Source organism: Protopterus annectens, chromosome 11.part0 (genome assembly GCF_019279795.1).
Source record: "Protopterus annectens isolate FY-2018-M chromosome 11.part0, PAN1.0, whole genome shotgun sequence".
Lineage (NCBI taxonomy): Eukaryota > Metazoa > Chordata > Ceratodontiformes > Protopteridae > Protopterus > Protopterus annectens.
The window spans coordinates 298,149,213-298,173,151 of NC_056745.1; the positions used below are offsets into that span (position 1 = coordinate 298,149,213).

A 23,939-nucleotide genomic window follows, 5' to 3' on the forward strand; every position below is an offset into this window, starting at 1 on the left:
CTTCCAATATAATCCTAGGCAATGCCATTATTTTATAATCCATTTTGCATGTGGTTATTGAATACTAGTTTTTCAAAAATTCTAAAATGGTATTCTTTCGGCTTTTCCCAGTTAGGGGTTGCCACAGCGGAACTCCAGTCCGCTAATGATTGGCCGCAGATTTTTACGGTGCCAAGGTGCCAGCTCTATGCCCAACCTTCAACAAAGGCACATCCATTTACACATGTCTTTCGAAATGCCACTCGACCATGGGGAGGACATGCAGACTCCATACAGAAGGCGCTCCAGCCGAGATATGTTCCATTTATATAGTTACTAATTTTTTGAAGCCTTGTTACAATGGTTTCTTCAATTAATCCAAAAAGAATTTTTATAAACTTCATACCCTAATCCATCTTTAGATGTACTTGTTTTTCTTAAGGTTATCTGACATTGTCTGAAAATGTTTTTGCTTTTATTACACTTATTTAACCTCTCAATTTTCTAACTTTATTTACATTTTCAACATTCCTTACTGATTTCTATTGTATTCACTATTCCTTACCTCCCTTTTTTCATTTTCTTCCCATCTTCAACTCTTCTCATCCCTTTTATGTCCTCTTGTTTAATCTGCTTAAATTCTCTCTCTGGGACTTTCCTCTGCATACAAATTGTATTTTCTAGTTCTGGGACATTCGATCTCTAGCTTGAAATAAAATTTTATATTTTCCACCATTATGTCCAACTATTACAAGGGTATTTTTCAATATACATGTACATTGAATATAATTGCATATCCTTGCAATTCCTTTCCTTTTAATGGTTTTGATTATTTTAATGCTACACTGTCATTCTTTGCGGTAATGTAAATTCCCTCAAAATTAACCTGTTCATGTTTTCCTCATCTCAAATTCTGTATTCATCTGTATGAATATAACACTGTCTAGTCTAATGACACTTTGCTTGATAAAGTAATGATTGCTTCCAAGGAATCACTATTGTTATGTCCAATACCTTTTGTTTTAATATTTAGTACAATAAAAAGAGCATTTTCCCATCTCGTGCTCCGTAGCACTTTAGTTTTTACATTTGTAAAGAAACTGTCCTACATTCTGATAAGAATTTCACATGTCAGCGTCACTTGTACACTATAAAATGTTAATTGGTTTATAAGATTTTCATAGAAATTTTTGCATTTTGGACACTTTGCTCTTTTCTTTTATATTTCTTATTTCATTTCTTTAAATTGTCTTGCTATTCATTTTATCTACTATATATTCATCCCAAGAAAGAAGTCCTCATCTTATGAAATCTAATTTTTTGGGAAAAAAGATTCATTTTACAATTTGTACTCCTTTTCTTTCCCAATCCTGATGTCATTTTTGACAGTCAGTAATAAAATGTTTATTACAACAAAAAACACATTTTTGAGACTACAACATACCTTGGTCATCCATTTTTCTCATTAATCGTAATTACTTCAAATGGATGTTGGTGCTTTTTTCTATCAAGTCCATTGTTTGCCCTAGTTCCTATATCCCATTACTTAAATTTCTCTGATACTTTCCTGCAGTAGTGTCAGTACTTTAACATAATTTGAAAAAATGCTTTATCTTTTTGGCACCTCAGTCACTTTTTGATGTCTTATTTTGTCCATCTGAACTAGCAATCAACCTGTGAAAAAACTCTCCTTGTCCAGAAAAAAAATTGAAAGATGACATTAAAAAAAATCTTTAATTCACCTGGGAGTAGTAGAATGATTTTAAAAATCCTAAAACACGTTGCTTTCATCATTTGCTTCAAACTGCCTCATTGTGTGCACACACACACATTCAAGATGTTTTTTGTTTTAAATGCTGCTACTCTCATCTCTCCCTTTCAGTGGCCATTGCAACTTTAGGCCTCTGAGCAGGCTGGTTGTAGCATTCTGCAAGAGTTTTTGCAACATTAGACTGTTTCTCCTAACTCCACTTTTTCTCCAGTTGTAAATTTAGCATACCAAAAATTAGCTTCTTGCTTTGGGTCTAATCACAGAAATGCAGCATTCTAAATCCTCTCTCCATATGTGGTGGTGCTATTCGCAGCCTCTTGCATTACTGCGGTAACCCAAAGCAATATCCTCTAAACCTACATGCAACATAGTAACCACTGCCTTTGTCTGCTGTACAGATGTTGCACTTCCTTTTGTGGACAGACTGGCAATATTTCCCCATTACTGCCCACGGCTACCATCTTTGCCCTCCAAGTTAGCAGCAACCCTTTAGCACCCTGAAGTGAAGAGTAAGGGAATTTCCTTTTTACCCTAGTCTGATTTTCCTTATTGGTGTTCATAATACCTCCGGCCTGTCCTGATAAGAGACTGCAGGGTTAGTGGGACTAATCCAGTCAACTAAGAGTGCTACTAGATTAAAGAACTGTTAAATATGCAGTAATTTGAATAAAACTCCAGTGTAACTAAGTATCTGACAGTAAGAGTAAACCGAGGGAGCAATTAAGAAAGTGCTCGGTTTAATGAAAGGTTGGTTCTGGTCTTCGATTTAACTTGGAGGGTACCAGATATCTATCCACATGGTGAGTGGGGTTATATGACTTCTAGAGAGAGGCAAATCCCACCATAGGAAACTGAGCATCGTATAGGCATGGAAATAGGCCTATTGGCAGAGACCCAAATTAAGGAACACTTACTCTGTCAGGGTAAGCCTTGAAACTGCTTTTAATCCATAGTAATTTCTTTGTGGTTGTCACAATTCAGTAGCTCTCATAAGTCACATGCCTGCCATCTGTTTTTTGAAGCTCAAAACAGTGGACTCTAGTAATTTTAAACTGGCATAAATCTACAAAACCTGTACCTGTAAATGCAAAGATTAATTTGCTTAGACTGCTTTGAAATGACATTTTGACAGTTTACACACATTTTTTTGCACGTGTATTTTAAGTATTGGCGGACCCTAAACCTTTACAGGAAAGTAAACTCTAATCTTAATTCTTGAATAAGGCTTTGCCACAGTAATCTGACTCCAGCAGTCTGCATGCTATCCTTCTCTAGTTTGTCTGCCTACCCTACATTTGCCGATGTTACATTTGTCTGTATGGAAGTGAGCATTTTTTTCTTGAAAGATCTTTTCCTGATTGATGCAATATTTCTTTGAATAACTGTATTTTTGCTGGTCTTTTGGGGTGTTCATTGTAATATTTGTTAGGCAAGAGTTTGAGGCTCTACAGTGCTACCCTTGTGCAAAAAATAGCGCCCCCCCCCCCCTCACACACATGCACCAACTATCTTATACACACACATTTACTGGGGATTGTATGGGGAGTCTTACTGGGGATTGTACGGGGAGTCTGTTTTAGGTGAAGGAAGTTACCTTATAGGAGCTGCCAGACAATTGTTGACTGGTGTTTAGTAACATTTCACCAGTCTACTTGGCTAAAAAGTCAGTATTCCAAAGGTAAATCTTGTAATGAGTTTTCCATTAGGAATCTGGAGTGCATTTCTTGGGTTATACTTTTGCTGGGGTTTTTTTTTTTTTTTTTTTTTTAGTGGTCTTAGTCTGACTGTAGTAAGCTTTAGAATACTTCAGTATCTCTCTCTTCAGGAAAGATGTCCCGTTTAATTCCGTTTGCGTCCTTCAGTGTCGCATTGTATGTGTTTTAATACGAGTCCGCTCTTTACCTGGGTAACCCATACATTTTCCTCCAAAACAGCCGCAGAAGGTTGACATGTTACAACCCATGTGCCAAGAAAGAACATGGGAATGTGCAATTAATGCAAAACAAAAATTTTCTTTTGCAGGTAGACAAACCCCCACCACCACCTTGTATATTCTAGCTCGGAAATTGCACAGCAAGGGAAAGGGCATGTTCCTCAGTCATGAGAACTGTATGATCTCACACAACTTTCCACCATCTGTGGTGTGTTAACCAGATGTTGGCCAAGGAGGATTTAGACCAAATGTCAGCCAGCTGGATAGATATCTGAGAAGTATGCAATACATTAGGTTTGCGGTCCTCCATTATCTTGCCATGGACATATTAGCTGCTTGAGCTGAGCATTGCATGGGGAATGGAGTACTGTCAGGTTCAGTAACAATAACTGCACACACCTTACAAAACCGCAAACCATGAATAAAATCTGCATATGCCTCCGTAAAAGAGGCATCATTATTTGCCAACTATTCTGGAAGCAAGATGGTTTTCCCCTCTTACTGTATCCGCGGTGGTGCAGTGGTAGCGTTGTTGCCTCACAGCAAGAGGTTCTCTAGTTCGATTCTTGGCTGGAGTGCAGGGGAGTGCCTTCTGTGTGGAGTCTGCATGTCCTCCCCGCAGTTGGGTGGGCATTCGAAAGACCTGCTTAAATGGGCGTGCCTTCGTTGAAGGTTGAATGTCGAGCTGGCACCTCGGCGTTTGTGAAAATCTGCTGCCAATCATTAGCAGACCGGAGTTCTGCTGTGGCGACCCGTAAATGGGAAAAGCCGAAAAACTACTGAAAATAAGCAGAGTACATGTAGGTAAATGTCACTCCTAATGGCGGCTGATAATGTATCAAAACTTGGAGTTTTGTGTTCCAGTGCTGTTCCTCTTATAACAGGATGCTGCTCACTTAACTTTGTGTTCTTTCTCTGTGCCCCAGCATTTTGTTAAAGCTTTACCCAAAGACATGCCTGAGAACCTACAGACGCTATATAAAAACTGATACAAAGCCCTTAAATAGGCACATTGAGCCAAAAATGTTTTGGATTTGCAATTTATAAAAAAATTTAATACCAAATAGCACACAACTCTTCCCACTTCCAGTAGGAATATGGAAATACTACACAGTAAGTGTGTGCAAAAGAATTGATTGGAAAGATCTAAGCATGCTTATTAGATACTGCATAAAATAACTTAAATGAACAGTATTGCAAAATTCTGCCATAAAAGGGCATTTGTTTGCTTCTGAGAAAAGGGAGATGAAAGATGTGCATCTCTGTATATATTATTGGTGCTGCTGTTAGGTTGGTCATGTAGTGTGTTTTCTTGTGAACTAGGATGCTTCAAACATCATGTCTGAGGGGGATTCAGAAAATTTTGTAGGGTTTAAATAAAGCCTGAAAATGCGGACATACCTCCAAAAATAGGAACATCAGGTGGTGACGTAAATCAGGCCTGAAAATGGTCATATTCTCCGAAATAGGGACAGCTGAGAGGCAGATCAAGGATTCCACCTTCTCCTAAGGTAAAATTCTGTTCCTCCTGTATGCATTTGACTGTTTAGCTTTATTCCACATTTTTTCAGATCTTGCAATGCCTGCTTCTTATCTGTGATAAGGACTATGTACTCTAAGGTGGCAGATTGCTACTTCTACTTATATTTTTTACATTTTGTCATTTGTAATTGTCCCTGTTAACTGTCTCAAGTGGTCCAGAATACTTGGCTGTGAAATAACTTTAAAATGCCTAGTAGTCGAATCTGTGTGATGCACAGTATTACAATCCCCGCCTCCAAGTGGTAAAATTCTGAATGGCATAAACACATTAGTTCTATATGAATCCGATATTGCTTCATATCCAGCTTCAAAATGGAAACGTACAAAAAATCGTCAGAGGAATTGGTCTAAGTCACTGTGGTTGGTCTTGTGAAACGCCTATGTTTTCTGTTGAGGGCTATTGTAAAGGTTTGGAAGGAAGTGTTGCACTGAGTGATGCAGATTATTGTAGATGGGTGTGCCACAGTCTGGGCACCATTTTTAAAATGCCACATAGTAATATGAAGAACAGGAGGGATAATTCCAGTAATTGGTATGTGATGGTTTGGACATGGTCTCTCAACCTGCACTGCTGATGAAAAATAACATGCGAGTGATTTGCCTTGAGTATGCAGTAAGTGTGTGTTGATGTCCTGGGTAATGAGTAAACACCTTCCACACCTAAATGAGCTCAACACTGTACATCTACAGGCTAAAGTTAAAATCACTGGTTCCCTCAATCAATCAATCTCTGATGGAGTCTAGTGTAATCTTGCCCATCAGTATTTGTGAAAGTATGATTCTCACAATTTCAGTACATATTCCCTTAATCTGATAATTCACAAACTTGTCATAAAAATAGCAGTTGAATAATTTGACATTAAGCAAGCAATTCATTTTATATAATTAAACGTACAAACATTCTTATTTCATGAAGAAATGTGTATTTTATGTAACTCTTCTGCATGTATACAACTGATTTTGTTGCATTTCCAAATTTAAGCTGCCTGCACCTTTTTCTCTAGGCTGTTAGTAAAAACAGAGCAGCTCAGCTTGATGCTTAAGAATTATTCATTTTATCAGTGTTTGCTAACTGCTAATTTCCATAAGGTTGCTTTCATAAAAGGGCTTTAATCGGGATGAAAGCATGCCAAGTCACATTACCCTTGAGAATGTTCTTTAAGTATTGTAACGGGTATTTGGAATGGCTGATTATAGCTAAATAGCAGTTTGTAAAATCCTGTTCCCCTGAATTCATAATTGCTCAGGAAAGTACATGAGAGCTAGTAACTAGTCTAAACTTCAACACTCATTGAAGTTCATAGTTCGGGTATTGCTCCCTTCCGGATTGTGGAATGAGGAGGAAGGAGTTTGATGTGAACTTTTGTACACTTTTCCTCATCGCTTGCTTTCGGGTCTGTATTTTTATATTATTGTCTGTCACAACGAAAGGCATTTCATCAGAAATGCCATTCATCAAACCTCCACACCTTCTGCTAATTATATATACCAGCTCTGAGGCCCCACTGCAGTGAGGAAAGAGCAAATTTCTCACTCCCTACCATAATCTGATCTCCAAGAACCATTTGAATGGCATGTTTGAAATGCAGTTTAAAATGCTGTTGAATTAACTGTTTTGATGATATACTAGGCACCCTATGCTTTTCTATACCTTTGCTTCCTAATGTACTTTTTGCAATAGCGTGCATTACCCATTTTCCTAATGAAGCTTTATTTTACAAAAACATTTTTATTTACATGTTATAGTCACATAATTTGGAGTTTCATGATTGGAAGACTACTGTGTTGACTATCTTTTTTTTTTTTTTTTTTTTCTTCCCCTTTGTCATGGAAGATTCCGGCTGTTTTACATAGTGCAGTGAAGTATTGTGGATATTTGGACATGATGGTCACTTGCCAGTATTGGAGTTGCTGGAGGTTGTAAAATCACATTTTTAAATTAAACTCTGCCTGTGAAAATTTGGAAACATGGCATTCCAGGAAATTTTCTGACTGTAGTTATTGTGGATGTAGTTGTGGATGTAGTTTTAATGGTATTTAGGTTTTGGCCATTGTGTGCGCAGGAGGTTTGTGTAAGTGCTTACTTTCATCAGATGGCTAATTTCTTCTACAGTAACTTGATGTATTAACGTTTGCCTTATTTTGCATCTGCTTGCAGTTGGCGGTATCTATACTGTGCTTCAAACCAAGGCAAAGGTCACAACAGACGACTGGGGTGAAAATTACTTCATGCTCGGGCCTTACTATGAGCACAATACAAAGACACAAGTGGAAATACTTGATTCTCCAAACCCTGCAGTTAAAAAAGCCATGGAGACATTGTCACACAAAGGTTGTCAGGTAATGAACAGTTTTTTTTTTTTTAACCCATCCTCTGTGCAAACCCAACAAACATCAGTTTTGACCATTATAATGAAAGTTGCTTTATATTTTGGCCTATTTTAAATGGATGCCACATTGTAATCTGTCAAAGAACTATTAAGTTTAAATTCAAAAAACTTAATGTTAAAACTAATGTTAATGAACTGGGTAACACTCAAATGTTGCAAAATAAAAATCTTGGGCTGTACACATTCTGTAGTCTCTCCATCATAACAGATGCCTTTGTATTAATGTATGTAACCTGTACTGAAAAGTCATCTTTGGGTGCAAGGATAATGAGAATCCTGAAAGCCAGAGGATAAATGTAGAATTAGAAGAATCAGGGCCTTAATAGGATCCTGGTTTGTTCTTTGGCAGCCACTATATCGTGTCCACTTAGTGGCAGTGATATGCAGAAATTGAAGGCTGGGGTATATCAGACAAATCCATGTCTTGTGTGGGTATGTCCATCTTATGAGTAAGTTTGTAATTGCCCCTTGACCAGTTGGAGATCCACTGTTGCTTGGACCAAAAGGGAGTTAACTTGTATCATCTTAAAAGCCCTTCTGACTCTTTAGAAGAGCTCTAGTTATCTTGGGAAAGGTTGGAAAGGCAGATGGGAAGATCCCTGTCCATAAGAATGAAAAGGTGTGTGTCTAGCACCTTTTATGCAAAGAGTACTATAACAATTTCTTTAATGTTCTGTGAATGAAGGCAAACTGATCTGCTTGATATATTCCACACAGTTGGCTCAATTCCGTGACATTTGGGTGTAACTTTCATTTGTGGGAGGTTTGTCTTGGTTCTTCTCATCTTGCCCTCTCTAACATTGTGCTCTGATAGACCGTCCAAGATTCATGCATTCTGTGGTGTTGCTAGTCTGCAAAAGCGGGTAGGATTTGGTTCCCCCTGTCTACCATGCGACTGTGGTGCTGCCTGGTTACTAGTAGAGGGCCTGAAATACAAAGATGGTTCACAGATTGGAGAGCATTTTAAAGCAATCATTTATTTGACATGTATTTGCTTTCATTCGTACTGTTTGTTCCATAAACCCTGAACTTTCACTTGGATTATAACTCCATAAGCAAAGACTAAAGAATCTGTGGTTATTGCCCAATGTGAGCCTGGTAGGGAAAAGGGAGACTGGTTGAGGCAGATTTACCCACTAGCATAACTTACAAACACAATCACTGGGATTTTAGACCCAATATCAGCAGAATTCATCTCTCAAACTGGTTTGGTGAACCAATGAATTTTCCTCGTATGAAGTCTGGCCAAAGGAATTCTGAACTTTAAAGGCCATGAAACCTAGAATCCTGAGATTCCCAGGCAGCTGTTGGTGTCTTGGTGAAAAGTGTCATAATCCATTCCTTTTATCATTCCACTTTTTCCTGAGGGAGAAAAGCCATTATTGGAGTATGTACCCAAGAGGCATTCCTGGAACGCTGTGCTTTGAGACCTGAGAGATTTCTCTTACTTGAAATCTCAGACTGAAAGCCCCCCCTTCCCTCCAACAAGCCAGAGAACCTTGGCAACCTGTGAAGGAATGTGCCAAAGACGGTCTGAATGTGGGGAAACGTGAATACGTGGCCACCTACAGTGGGCTGTCACCGGAGCCAGGTACTTTGTGAACTCACTGACAACCCAAAGGGTAAAGAAAATTGAAAATGTAAACCAGATACAGCAACCTTGCATGTCTGAAATGTTTCAGATGTGGCATTTGAGCATCTTTAAATCCAGAGTTAATAGAAAACTGAGGTGGAATAAGAAGTAACACTAGAATTTTTAATTTTTGGATTTTGATAAGGTTTAGAAAATGCAGATCTTGTTTCTGGTGCCAAAGAATGAAAGTTCTTGAATACAAGAACCCTTTTCCTATTTAATCTGGGGGAAACTGGTTCTATAAACCTAAGATGGCATTTAATGTAGGATTGGAGTAAATGGGGAGGTTTAATTTGGACAGATGTAGAGGAATCCCTTGAAAAGACCAATGAGGAGTACCAATGAGGAGTACCAATGCTAGTTATAACCATTTTGAATAATTCTTGGGAATCAAATATCGGTAATCTGGCACCATATAGGGGAATGGTGACCTAGATTTTTGGAAGGGGAAAACATGGGCTGCATGCTTACAAATGCATCTGCCTGCATTTTTACGTTTTCCATTGTTCTGGGAATATCTTTCCTTCAGTTGCTTTTTGAAGGTGTGTGCTGTTCCTTGCTTGGATTGTTTATTCTGCTTGGTATAAAAAGAACCTGAACTGGAAGGAAATTTCTATTGTATTTTGGCACGTAGAGTTGAAAAAGTATGGATACCCCCTGAATTAAGTTTTCAAATCTTTTAAGGACCTCCACAGAGGAAGGGCCAAACACCATATCTTGATCTGTGCATGGAGAATGCTTTCAGGAACTATGCTTTTAAATTCTCAGGTGGATTTTGGGAACATAGCTAGAGATCTTTTAATCACTTACCCAGAAGCAGCTGTTCTGCAAAAGATGTTGGGGTCACAAAAATATTTTTGGGGTGTATTTAGTTACCTCAGCTGTCTAAATATACCACAAGTCTGTTTTTCCCTCACTTCATATTGCAAGTTCTGTTTGTATTGTAGACTAGCCTTTAATTTCTCTAAATATTAAATGATGCAGATTTGTATCTATTCTTAACCAGTGTTTTATATCTAATTTATTTAAACCGCGCATTTTTTTTTTTTTTTAAGATTATGAAATTTATTGTTTAAAATGTTTTGTAGGAATTTGGAGCCTTTCTCCCCAGGCCTCTGAAAATGGTCTAATACTTGGTCGGACTTTCTCCGTAATCAAATGTCAAATTGTGTCGATTCCAAGAGACTTTATCTTCTGAAGAAGGGAGGTCAGAAATTTCTCATGTCAGTGGAAGCCAACAGGAATTTAGTGAATTGTCTGGCTCCTATTTCTATTCTGAATGTTAAAGGGGGGGGGGGATATAAAATTTCATCCCAAAAGGCTGCTTTTTTTCTTGCCATTTGTAATGGGGTTAGATGAAAAATGTTTGAAAGATGGTTTACAGAATGAAATTACTGCAGGGTCAGATCAGTCTGATTAACATTATCCAGACTTTCTGGGGGCAAGAGCACACTTCAAGAAAATTCTTATGGGTTGACACTTTACCTCTGACTTTCTAGTGGCTGTTTAGTACTTGCAACCAAGTGGAAGGTGTCTTAAAGCTTTAGAAGCTGGCCAGTTATCTTATCCTTGTGTTGGGCTATTGCAGCAGTGATCTACTGAACATCTTGCAGAGTAGACTCTGGAAAAAGGTGCGCTTCTCTCTTCCAGTGAATACGTTTTCAGAAATGGCATATTTGTAGATGGTGGTGTACACTGAGGGGGTGTGCAAGTCCCCTGGAAAAAAAATTAAAAACTGTTGTGTTTTACTGCAGTAGTCTGCTATGTGATGGTAAAATGGTTCATTGTAGGCAATGTGCAGTGTAATGACTACTTGTACTTCGCAGTTCAGGATAATAAAGGATACCCGACACAGATGGGATGGGGACAGTAAATTAATCACTCCTTTAAATTGTAAGTTCATTTTTGTAACAACATTTCACCACCAACAGACAAATTAAATGTAGAAGCAATGTTGTAGATTCCAGGAATACAAACCAAATTTAAGCTTAACATCTTGCAAAGAATGTACAGCAATAACAAATTTCTTTGACTCCCTCAAATCTGCTTACAGAAGTTAAGCTTTCTTATTTTTAAGATGACCTTGGTGTTCCAGCTGCTTGATATTGAACCAGAATTATTATCCTCCTATGGATACTGCATAAATAACTGTAAAAATGGTAGGTGGCAGAGTGGATCAGTGGATAGCATTGATGTCTCACAGCAAGAGGTACTCTGGTTTGATTCTAGGGTGGGGTGCATTCTGTGTGGAGGCTGCATGTCCTCCCAGTGTTTGCATGGATTTCTTCCAGGTGTTGTGGTTTTCAACCACATTCCAAAGACTGGCAGTAGGTAGATTGGAGACACTGAATTGGCCATAGGAGTCTCTCCTTGCTAGTGTGTAGTATGGCAGAACCGCAGCAGGGCTACCCACCCAGTGGTGTTGAGCCTTGACTCTAGATAGTTACTGTTCGACCCCGTGTGCAAAAATGGGAAAAGGGGTTGTGGATAGAAAGATGGATATTTGATGTCGCAGGTACATGTGCATTGCACGTGCTTTTAGCTGTTGCTGTCAAATAGTCATCAAATGACCAGTCTTTCTTGATCCATGGTGCTGGTGTCAGTTTCCTGGCTGATTTTATTTTTTGTTTCTCCTTTGCTAAATAAGTTGAACTCTCAAATACTGCTTGAGGCAGACATGCTCAAACATTACAGTTATTCCTTAAATGTTCCACCTATTGTAGAAAATGCTGCTTGACAGTATTATGAGCAGCCTTAGCTGGCACGGGATATTTTGATTATTTTTTTTAATCCATTTATACTTCACAGGGATAACAAAGGCTTGTCCTTTCTGTGACCCTGCATTACTGCATTTAACCCATCCAGAATACGTAGTCTTCAGAGTTCATGATGTCTGTGCAAAATAATTCCATGTACGAATCGTTTGTAAACACCTTGTGTGGCTCTTTGTCATGCCCATAATTGAGGTTAGGTTTGGTATCCTGATGTGTAGAAGACAAAGATAGGTCCTCTCTCTTCAAACTTCCTGTGTGCCTTGTAATACATAGAAATAAGTGGTACAGAAAATGCTGCCCAAGGAGTGGTACACGAAGGATGAAACCCTGTTTAAGGGGAGGATAGCACTTTGCACGCAGGAAAATGATAGTTAATGCAATTTTAATGACAGCTGTGTTTGAAAGAGTTCTGAATTTATAACCACTACAGCCCCTATTGCACTTCATCACTCAAGACTTTAAGCTGCAAATGGTAGCTGCTGTTCCCATTCAGTTGTACTCTAATCCTTTCTCGAACTCTTAATGCATTTCTGTGATCCAGTCATGGCTAGTTTTTGAGATGCTCGGTCATCATTCAGGATTTATGATGATAAACCTATGTCAAACTGCAGAATCCCAATTGAAGCCCAAAAGTGGGTTACTCATATTAATAGTGAAGTGGGCCAAAGAAGCTTTAGCAAGTTCTACAGTTTGCTATGGCTAAATCAACTCATTCCAAAGCAGAGTTTGGGTGTATATTGGATCGCCAAAATGTGATTTCAGCAAACACCTAAACGTCAACCACGCTTCAGTAAATATTTCAGCGGTTCACTGAATTTATCACAACGGACCAACATCTAAGTAAATTTAACCCACCTAAGTGGGGACTTCACCTCCCACACCCCCCCAATGTGGAGGGCTGCACCCCCTACCTATATATACCATCTCCGAGATTGCACTATAGTGGAAAAAAGGGGAGAGTTGAGTAGTTGGCCAGCTACTTTGCCCTTGGTAAATTCAACAAATATTTTCGCTGAAGTGCAGTCTGTGTTTAGGTGTTTACTGCAGTCGCATTTCAACAAACTAATATAGACCTGTTTGAATGAGGTAGTACGATGAACATTTAAATATTACATTTCTAGACTTTAAAGTACTGAACACATTGCTACATTTAATAGCAAAATATTACATCTGGTTATCAAATGAATAAATACTGCATGCATGCCTCTGCAGGTAATTAGTAACGTCACTCTGTTTTTAAGCATTCTTTAACCTGTTCAGATTTATAGGGAGCTGGAGTCTATCCTTGAAAAGGAGTGTAAGGTAGGGACTGTCCTGTGTGCGATTCCAGTCCCTTGCAGGGTACACATGTAAAGGCAGTTTGGAACATCACCAATCCACCTAGCTGCATAGCTTCAGTATGTAGGAAGAATCTGGGGAAAACCTATTTGGATTTGGGAGAATACATCCAAACTCCGTGAAGGTAACCCAGCCAAGAACTAAAGCAGGCAGCCAAGGAGCAGTTGATTTTTGTTTTAAAAATAACATGCTCATCTTTTCCCTTCTCTAGCCATCCTGAATTCTTAAGGTTTTGTCACTTCTGTATACATCTTACCAAAAAACCTTGATTTTTTTAGGGCACTATCGCATAGAGAGAGGAAGCATTTTGTCCTCTGGAAGTAGGAAAGTTTTGAAGATTAAAAGAATGCATTCTGTACCATCATTATAAAAATGGGAGCCTGGAACATTCATCCTAGAATGATGTGAAATTCAAATTTTCAGAATCCATTCACTGAACATCTAAATGCTTATTTAGGAATGGAAGTATGACCTGGTTAACACAGCAGATGTATGTGTGAAAGTATAACCTGATTAGCATAGCAGATAATGGGCAAGTGCTGGAAGCTGAACATCCTGTCTTGATTATTTGATGCTTTGTGGCGTTTTATTTGAAATACTGAGTGAGTAAATCTAGTTGTCAAGTTTCCTTGGTCTGAATTGTAAATCTACTACGTGTACCTACAGAATGCCATGAAAGCCTAAATGCTTATAAATCTTAGGATAACACATTCTAATTAACTTTTTCCTGTGGAAACGCACACACTAGCAGCAGTACATGCTTGTTTTGTACTGATATTTGAGCACTGCATTTTCTAAATGCAATGCATTTGAATGGGAGCTCATAATTTAAATCCTCCCTATTTAAGTTGATCACTGCACAGTACTCTATTCATAGCATGGGCAGTCTGAAGTCATCTGTGGCAAACTGATACGGTGTTTACTCTCCAGCACTCAGAAGTACAGGAAATTGATACTGTAAATGGGGGAGGTGAAACTGTATACAAGGACAAATTCTTTTGTCATTGCATTCCTTTCAGACTGGATTGCCAGTTGGCTAACAGGGCACATGAAATCAAAATAGAAGTTGCCTTCACAAAGGGATGGTCACCAGTGGAATCCCAAAGGCTTCTGTGCTGGGACCTCTCCTGTTTGGCATCTACTTTTCTGAAACCCAGTGCCAAGGGGCTCTGGGTGACCAAGTTTTCAGAAGAATATAAGGTAGTAGCAGTCACTGAATCCCCAAATAACTTGGGCATTCTGCAGGAAGGTTTGTCCCAAATAAAGAACCGAAACCAAATACAAACATTACATTTATTGTATACTTTCGGAAATTCTATACCCTGGGAACTACCACAATGAAAATGCATCCCCAAGGGGGTGACCCACTTGTGTTGATTTGGGGACTTAATGTGATCAGTGACCTAACATTTGACCATTGCTGTAATAAACTTCAGTATTGCACAGCTTATAAAAAGGGGATTGTTTAGGTCTAGTGACATAATTGCCTCTTTACTCGGTGCTCAGGCCAGTCATTGAGTATACCACCTCCATTTTCATGCATCTCTCCAGACACCTGTAACAACTGGAATGCCCAAAGAGACAAACGATAATTGCATCCTACGTTGACTGGCTCCGATGCCATTTGACTTGATTTGAAATATCTGTCTGGCATTCAAGGCATCCTTAGACCCAGTACTGATGTGTTTGCTGCATGTCAGCAGTCCAGAGAGCTAAACCTCTTCAACTTCAACAGAGCAGCTTAAAGGGTCAGTTGTATCTGACTGAGGATACTGCTGCCCAGTGGCAAACTCCCTATCCACATAAAATAAAGTTGATCCCTGTCCGTATTCAAGCTAAATTTCCATCTCCTGGATAGGAAACAGAAAATTTGTTCCAGGACTGACCTCTGTACTGACTGAGGCAGCCCCTAAATGCTTTACCTGGGATTGCACCATAGATAATTTGAGGGGACCTGTGCATGGATATTCTCATTTTTGATGATGTCTAATCAACCATGGGATGAGTAAGCCCAATCTCTAACCAAATGAGACAGGTTAATATGAGCACAAAAAGAGAACTTGGCTAGTATTAAAATGGCCTTCAAGAGCAACTGTGATAGCACTTGCCTATGAACCTATAAGATAATGAGACCTTCTAATGTGTGCAGTTCTGCAGTGTTTAACCAGCATGACAGTTTCAAAGCAAAATGCCTCCAATTTGTAACTTTTTTTTTTTTGCCAAATGGAACTTGGTTGTATAAACAAAGCAAAATGTACAGTGCAGTATACTCTATTGGTGATCTCACTGTAAAACCACGGTCATCCTATTGCAGTCGAGCCCCATCAGTTGTGTTGCTTTTATGGAGCTTTGAGTTTCATTTCATGCATACAGTTTATCTTGTATAAAATACTGCATAGACTTCATGTTGTCCATAAATTTTCACACAATGAAAAAATTGGCAATCCAGCTTGTTTACCATGAGTGAGTTTATTTTAATAGGTGGGGTTTGTATATTTATGTTTTTGGTATAATGCCATTTAGGAACTTTAATGCTTTTGCATGTTGAGTAAAGTTATAAATATGACAGGTTTCAAGAGACCTTTATTGTAGCTGCTGCCTACAGTGGTAGTAATTTCACAGATATGATTACAATGGCGGCTTTGCCGGGGGTGCTATGGGAGCCGAAGCTTTCCCCCATTGTATTCGATAATATATCAACGGTACTACTTTTGGCAGTACATATGCTGTTTTTCTTCAACCGTTTAACCATGCTTGTAAGTTAAACTGTGAGGATCAAGTTATTTTGCAAGGTTATCAAAATGACTTGATCCTTGCAGTTCAAATGTGTTCACAAGCTGTGTTTGCTTACAGAAAAGAAAAAAGCACCAAACTTGCTGCCAAAAGTTATAGTATATTTTCCCCACTTCACTCCTTACCATGTCTTTCCTTATTTTTGCAGTCCAAGACTGTGAAAATGGTATCCCCCTACCTTTGACAACTGGCACACTGTACTTGTGATGACCATGCAGTAGCACAAACCCATTCCTCTCAACTGTCCAGATCTTCCCAGGATGTTTGTATTTTTGTCCCATCTTTGATACTTGTAAAATTTGTGGGTTTCTGGAAAATCTGTGGACTAAAGTCAATAAAAAATGCCTGCATTTGAGTTTCAGACATCGTATCCTTCAGAATGTATGGTAACACAAATCCTGTTCTAGCAACTTTCTAAGTTTATAACAGCGATATATAAAATGTCCCTATTTAGGCATTTGTCCCCCATTGTCTTTGTCCAGCACAGCTACCCAAACAAGTGAGCTTCAAGCCTGTACTCCCCTCCACACGAGTGCAACATTCACCCAAGCAGGATTTTTATCTGTGTGATTTTTATTCCTTAATTCAAAGCTTTTCCATCAGGGAACAGAACCACTCAATTTTGTCTTGTAATTTAAACTATGCAGATTCATTTTTTTGTCATAAGGATCACACCATTTTTCTCTCAAGGGACATACCTGTCGGTTGCCCAGATTATACTTTTGGTCTCTTCCTATTAGTGTGGTTTTGTGGCACTTCACTGAAGACTGAAAGTCACTAAATTAAATTTCAGACCTCCTTCAAACATCAGACCAGAGGACTGAAGAGGTGATGGTGGTAACTGCTTTTTCTGTAAACTAGACTGAAACCTCAAATCCAGAGCTGTTGGACATGCTACACTTAGAAATCCCAATCTCTCCGAAACACGCTCCAGGGACCTAAACCATGTCACCACAATAAACAGAACATGCTGGAGGGATAGATTCCTGTCCCAGAGACTTCCCATACTCTAACAAACTACCCATTCATGTCAAACAAAGCTCCTCATTGGCCCTCTTTAAGAAAAATCTTGACGACTGGATGGGAAATAGAGGGGATCACTTCTGTGGCACTGCTGGACAGGGGCACAGGAAAATAATTTTCTTGGGTGGCGAAATCCAGGGAACCTTTTTAGCTAGGCTTATATAGGCCCCCAGGGCTGATAGCCTAGTACATACCTATGAAGTTCTACAGCTGCAAAGCAGTATTGTGTTCACCAGTAGAACATTTGCTGTTTCTTTTCTGTAACTCTAAGCGCGGTGAAGATAGTTGAAGTGGAAGGTCATATCCTTGTCAGACTCTGACCATGTTTCAGGAGATGCCACTGTCATGCTTCTACAAAATAGAAATTAATCTATGTTCAGAGTGCTTGATGGTAAATCGTCTTAACAGTGAGCAAATTGGGCTAAGGGGAAGACCTTTCATCTATAACCTCTCCTTCAGTAAGTAATTAACTCGTAATTAAATTATGAAATTTATGAGCATAATTTGTGGCACAAGTTCTTTTCCTTTTATATATTATAATTGCTGCTAATTAACACCTATGAGGTGTGGAGTGAGACACCTCTAGCAGCTTACACACAGCTTGCATTCCTGACCTTTTAGTGAAAAATATTGTGGAGAGCAATAAAAGTAACTGCACAAATGATGTTATCTCAAGTATTCTTTGCAGTGATGGTGCATTCTTAACCTTTCCATAAATTATGTATTACGTATACAAACCCCAAATTCTCCATTTTGCTAAACTTTCACAAATTTTCATTTCTTAGAGAGAAGAAAAAAACAATCTGTAAAAACTAAATGAAAATTCCAGCCAAGCTAGAACTTCCACGGAGTGACCTCTCAAACCTCTTGTCAGAGGCACATGGGATATATGCAGATGACCCTTATGCTTATTAAAACACTCTGCTGCTTGTGCTGTGCTGATGAGGTCATAAGGCTGAAATATGCATATCCACAGCTAGTGGTGTTTGGATTTATTGGTCTGAAATTGTCCCTTGAAACCACTAAAAAAAATAAGTCATGGGCATTCAGAATCGGCGATTCGCTGAAACACCTGATGTTCATAAAGGTCATTTGCATATATCCCATCTGCCTCTGAGACAAGAGGTTTGAGAGGTCACTCAGTGGAATTTCTAAATTCTCATTTCTTGGAAATTGAATAACTTGGACATATGTTAGAACATTTTGTAACCAGACACAAGCTTTCACATAACCAGAAATTGCTCTGTGCTTGTTTGAGATAGTTGCATCAATATGAAAATATATGCTTAACTGTATAATTGGCAATGAAAATAATGGAAATCTCTCGATGTGCAACTTAAGTAGCTTAACAAAATCTATTGTTCCTCCTGATGTCATGCAACAGTTTGTGAGTTACTTGTTTTGAAATAAAGTATATATGGAAATATTTATTTTCATAATTCAACCCTGTGAACTTAGTAGTCAGAAGGAACTACCACATCATAGCATTGTGGAAAAAGATTTGGGATAAAAGTTGGATAAGAAATATATAACGGAAGGTGAGAAATAACGCACAGAAAATGAAACTGATTCATCAGGATAAGGACACAATGAGGATACTGGCAAAAAGGGCAAGAACTACAATGGGGGTTTGTTCTGAAGAAGTCCTTAGATTTATAGGATGAAAGTGCTTAACCTTGTGAATAAGTTACTGGATTTTTATCGTGACGCGAGTAGTTCTGACTACCCTGAGTATGCAGTGTTGAGCTTAGTTCGCCCCCCACCGCTATACTGTATTTTGTGGTTTATTTTCATAATTACTAACAGTGATAGGCTATGAATTTCCTTGTCTCCCACAAAGGCACATCACACCATACTCTAACGTGGGGCCCTTGGCTATGAAAATATGAACAGAAGTATGAAAATATGAAAATCACTGTTTCATTTCTCTACTGCAGCACATCCTAGATTAAAAATCTGTTATTTTTAATTCCTTATACTTTATAATACTATCTATTCTTATCTGGTAAGTTTAGTTAAAGATGATAGACCCAAAAAGGAGCTACAAATGTGCTGACTTCAACAATAAGAAGGCTGAAATGTGTATGTCCACAGCTGGTGGGGTTTTGCTGTTTTGCTGTACTGGCCTGAATGTATCCATAAATACTTAATGTCGCAGGTATTCAGAAGCCATGTAGCTGAAAGTCTTGGATGTCCTTAAGGGATCTTTCTGTGCATTGACAAGTTACAGCTCTTCTCCACACATACCCTGGAGTTCACAGTAATCCTCTGGATGCCATTTCCCAGAGAGCAGGGCTACCACACACCACACTACAAAATCAAACCCCACAACTATCTGATCAAACTCTAGTCAAGTTCATTTTACAATTAAATTGTGATTAGTGCTTAGAAATGCTAAGAAGTGTTGGTGAGGGAATGATTGTTAGAGCTAAAAATATTGTAGTTGAGGTAGAGTATAAAGCAAGAGAAAAGGAGGGGCTGCATTTTCCTTTAACCTAGGATGTGCAGAACTGATTAACAAGTAGAGTTTGTGTTCAGCTAACAATAGCTCCCCCATCTATATCCATTCTGGATCCGCCACTGGATAAAATGCATTTTCCCAGCAAGTTTCAGTGATTTTACCAACACATGAAGTGGGTATTTGATTACACTCCTTAATTTACATCTTTTCTTTGTATAAACTGGTACTTTAGTCCTTTTGTAGCTGTTGTCCAGTGTGTTTTTCTACAGACCAGTATCCATTAGTTTGTTGTAGCAGAGTACATTTTTGCATTTTATGGGTATGAAGTCAAAATAATAAGGTAAAGCATACCTTGCGATTTGAAGCATCATGTGACACAAAGATAAGCAGTGTGACAGCAAGTTAAGCTTTCTTTTTGTATTTAATTTGTTGCGTCTAACATCAGAGTGCTATATTCTTAAGGAGCCTATTTCTTTGATACACGCCTAAAATCTAAAAAGTTAGGCTACAGGACAATTGATGTAAAATACTTAACACCAAGAATATTTAGTGTAATGTTGTATTGGGAGACTAGGGCAGATAGCTTCCAGAAGAGCTTCACTGGACTAAAGATCCTTTACCAAAACAGGGTTAAAACTCGATAGTCTCAAGTACTTCTGCTTGGTGATTTTTACCTATCATTTTGTGCTGAGGACTCTGCCCCAATCAGTCCACCTCCACCAAACAAATAGCTTTTGTCAATACTCCAATAAAAGATTTAAATCTCTCTCAACAAATAAACCATAGACACTGACATATTTAGTTTTCTAAAGCATCAGTCTTGTTTCGAATGATGAAATTGGACCCATGATTATCTGTTTCCCATTGTTACTGGCAATTTATTTTCTTCAGCTTTATATATTGAAAAGAAAAACATTCTAGACATAAAACACTGAAAACAAGGTGACAGCTTTTTATAGCTAATAAATAAGAGATGCATCTTTTGTTGGCCTAAAATGCCAAAGTCCATAAAAATCCAGTTCCTTTCTAATACTCGCAATACAGATCTCTGATGTGGTAGTGTTTTCCTGAAAAAAATGGAATATCTCTATCCTGTAAAAATGCACTAAAGGGGCAGAGATGCTACTCCACATCTCTGGACTTTATCCCATCACATGTAAAACAGTGATATCCTTCCTGACTAATTCATACCTTGATTGGCTTGGCATCACAGCCCTGACTTGTTTCCAGCTCCTGCAGGCAGAAGGTTTCCTATGAGGGGTGGCAAGGTGGCTATCGGCCATCGATCAACAATATCTTGTAAACTCTAATATTAAAATCTACTCTTTCCAATATTGGAAAGAGAATGCAAATCTGTTGACTGTGGGTTGCATTAGCTGGTGAGGGTGGGTGATGTTAAACAGTCGCAGTCTTGGCTTACCTATCTTGGGGATTCTTTTCTCCTTACTGGGATCAAATCTTTGATGCTGGTTTGCTTGGAAGAAAGCTGTCCTAGACTGATAGAATGCTTTTAAGATGTGCTGCTAACCTGTTACAGCAATACTTTTGCTGAGACAGCTGAGCAAGACAGTTGGCTAAACCACAACTTCCTCAATTGAGAGGCATTTATACTTGGTGTGTTAATATGATATGGAATAGAAATGCAGTTGGGTTCTGTAAAATTCCCAAAAGACAATGGGGGTGTCTACAGAAGGATTAAGAATAATTATGTCTATACTTCAATTTCATGATCATAGTTTCCATACTTTAAGTTAAATATAATTTGTCCTGTTAAGAGCTAAAATAGGGAGTGAAATTATAAATTTTGAGGGTATTATGAAACATTTAACAAAAAATGTTAGGTTTTGGGGAAGCATAATCTGCTACTAAAAATCAGATCAATGTTTTTATGATCTGCTACTAAAAATCAGATCAATGTTTTTATGCTGTCCAAGCTAACAAATTTCGTATTAAACCATGTTATTACTTGGTAGTCTGAAGGTGCAGGGTTTGAACATTAAAACATAATTTTGTCTTGGTTTTAAAAGCGTAGCTGTCATTGAATGGATTGAGTTGTTTGTACAATACTGTTTTGGAAATTTGTCTATGTAAAAAATAGCTAATCCAGTTTTAAAATTGTTAAAATATGAAATCTTCTATGCGCTCCCATACGGAGTATAGATATTTTAAATATGAATTTATACACCTGTCTAAAATATTGGGTTTTTACAATATGTATCCATAACGTGAATTTCTAGGATCTGTAAAATGTTCGATTTTTGAGAGGTTGGAGTAATTTGTTATAATGGAAAGAGCACAATTTAAAAAAAATGGGGGGATGTGGCCTGGCTGGGCATTCAGAATACTGTATTTACAATTCCTTCAGATTAAAAAAAATTTCTCAAACTTTTTTTTTTTTTTTTGTGGCCTAGTACCTCGCATCAATTCTTTATGTAATAGTTTAGTTTATTGTAAATCTGTTAGTTTAATTTTGGAGATGTGTAATTAAGGAGTTTTCCCAATGCTTTTAATATAGTGGCCTCTAAAGCTACCATCCTGGACCACTTCACTGTTTTTGTAAGACTTTTTAGAAGACGTTTTTGTAAAGTTTTTTCCACACACCTTATATTTTGGGTAGGATATATATCCATGACAATAGATATTGGAGATTTAAAAATGAGATGAGCAAATATGAAATGTACAGTTTTATAGTTGTGTAACTATTAAATTTTAAGGGGGTATCTCACACAATTTTACTGCTATTTTTGTACTAAACCAACCTTAAGTGCTATGATCTTGTGATGACCAAATAAAGAATCTTATTTTTCAAGGAAATTAAATACTACTGAGTAATGATTTTAATTATAAATCTATCTTTTTAACCTAAATTTTATATCATGGTAGAAAATGATGCATTGGGAGTTTGAAGACTTCTGGATGCGTTTGCTCTTAACTTGTAAAGATTTTGTGACTTCAAATTTTAATTTGAGAGAACATATGGCATATGATGTAAATTTCTGTTATTATTCAGTGTTGTACGACTGTCAAGGGGATGAAAAAAGCTAAGCAACAGATTGTGCCTCTTTGGAAGCCTGCCCAAGTAGTATTCCTCATGCAGAATATTTATTTCCTAGGTGAAATATTCCACTGGGATAGCCTTGACTGCCTTACATTGGATAAGGATTCTTTGGTTTGGCAACACATCTAGTACTGCAGCACCAAATGTATCTCTTGCTGTTTTGTAAAACCAAAGCATTTTAGTTTTTCATTTATTCAGAAGCACCTTGCAGTTTATTTGATAAGGTGCTGTTACACAAACTTAAGAGGTTATGGACTTGTGCACGTTACAGGACTCAATTGAAAAGTTGCCCACATTAGTCATATAGTTGTACTGTGGTTTAGTGCTTCAAAACTGTAAGGGATTTAGTCTATATCCCTTTTATCCCAGAATGCATGATCTGGGATTGTAGTGGCTGTCCAGTATGGTTAGTAGTCACCCCCTCCCCATGGAGGATGCATGTGGCTTGCACCCTGAATTTTTTTTTTATCTATTTGAGCTTCTGACTTTGCTGTACAATTTGATTCTGTTCAAACAGACACTCTTAAATGTCCAGGCCTTCATAAATCTAAAATCTGTGATTGCATATATTGAGATGCAGTTTTTATTTATGAAGTTAATTGATACAAATTCATATCCCAGCCAGGTTATCCTTTCCTTCCACAGCATGGATTTTAACCCTTTCCGTCATCTTTGATTGGGTTTCTCCTGGTCAGCGAAATATTGACCTCACTTTATAAGATAATCTTTAGTTTGCTTCTGCATAACTAGCTATGCCTCTCATGACTTCCCTCTGTTTAACTTTATCCATGCTTCTTAGTTACTCAACATAAACCTCTTGTAAATCAAGTTGGACACTTAAACTGTTTCATTTTCTACATTAAATTAGTTTGGTAGAATCTATAGCCTAGACATTGGATACATTATTAATCTGCATTTCAAACTGTCTCTTCCAATTTCCAAGTACTACTAGGATATTCAGTTACTCTGTTTAACCTTTTTAAACCTGTTCTGTGAACTGGTTAATGCTTTTGTTTTTTGTAAATAAAGTATGTTGTGAAGATTGACCTTTCTCGATGAGTTTCTATTTGTAATAATTTTCTTACCAACTATACAAACATAAGCAAGAGCTTTTTCTCTCAACCCTTAAACAATGGGAATACACAGTTAAGTGCTGCCAGAAAATGCATTTTAATTGTGACTATAGGAAATCCACGTGAGCAACCCTGCAACCCCAAAGGTTCAGTTAGTGCATAGTTCACTAA

General features: G+C 38.0%; 1 protein-coding gene across 1 annotated transcript in view; it reads left to right on the forward strand.

Annotated features, from left to right (window-relative positions):
• Window positions 1–23,939, forward strand: part of GYS2 (glycogen synthase 2) — a 730,647-nt gene that overhangs the window by 188,109 nt on the left and 518,599 nt on the right. Inside the window, exon 2 of the mRNA XM_044087805.1 lies at window positions 7,384–7,565. Coding sequence (XP_043943740.1) covers window positions 7,384–7,565 — 182 coding nt within the window. The remainder of the gene's footprint in view (window positions 1–7,383; window positions 7,566–23,939) is intronic.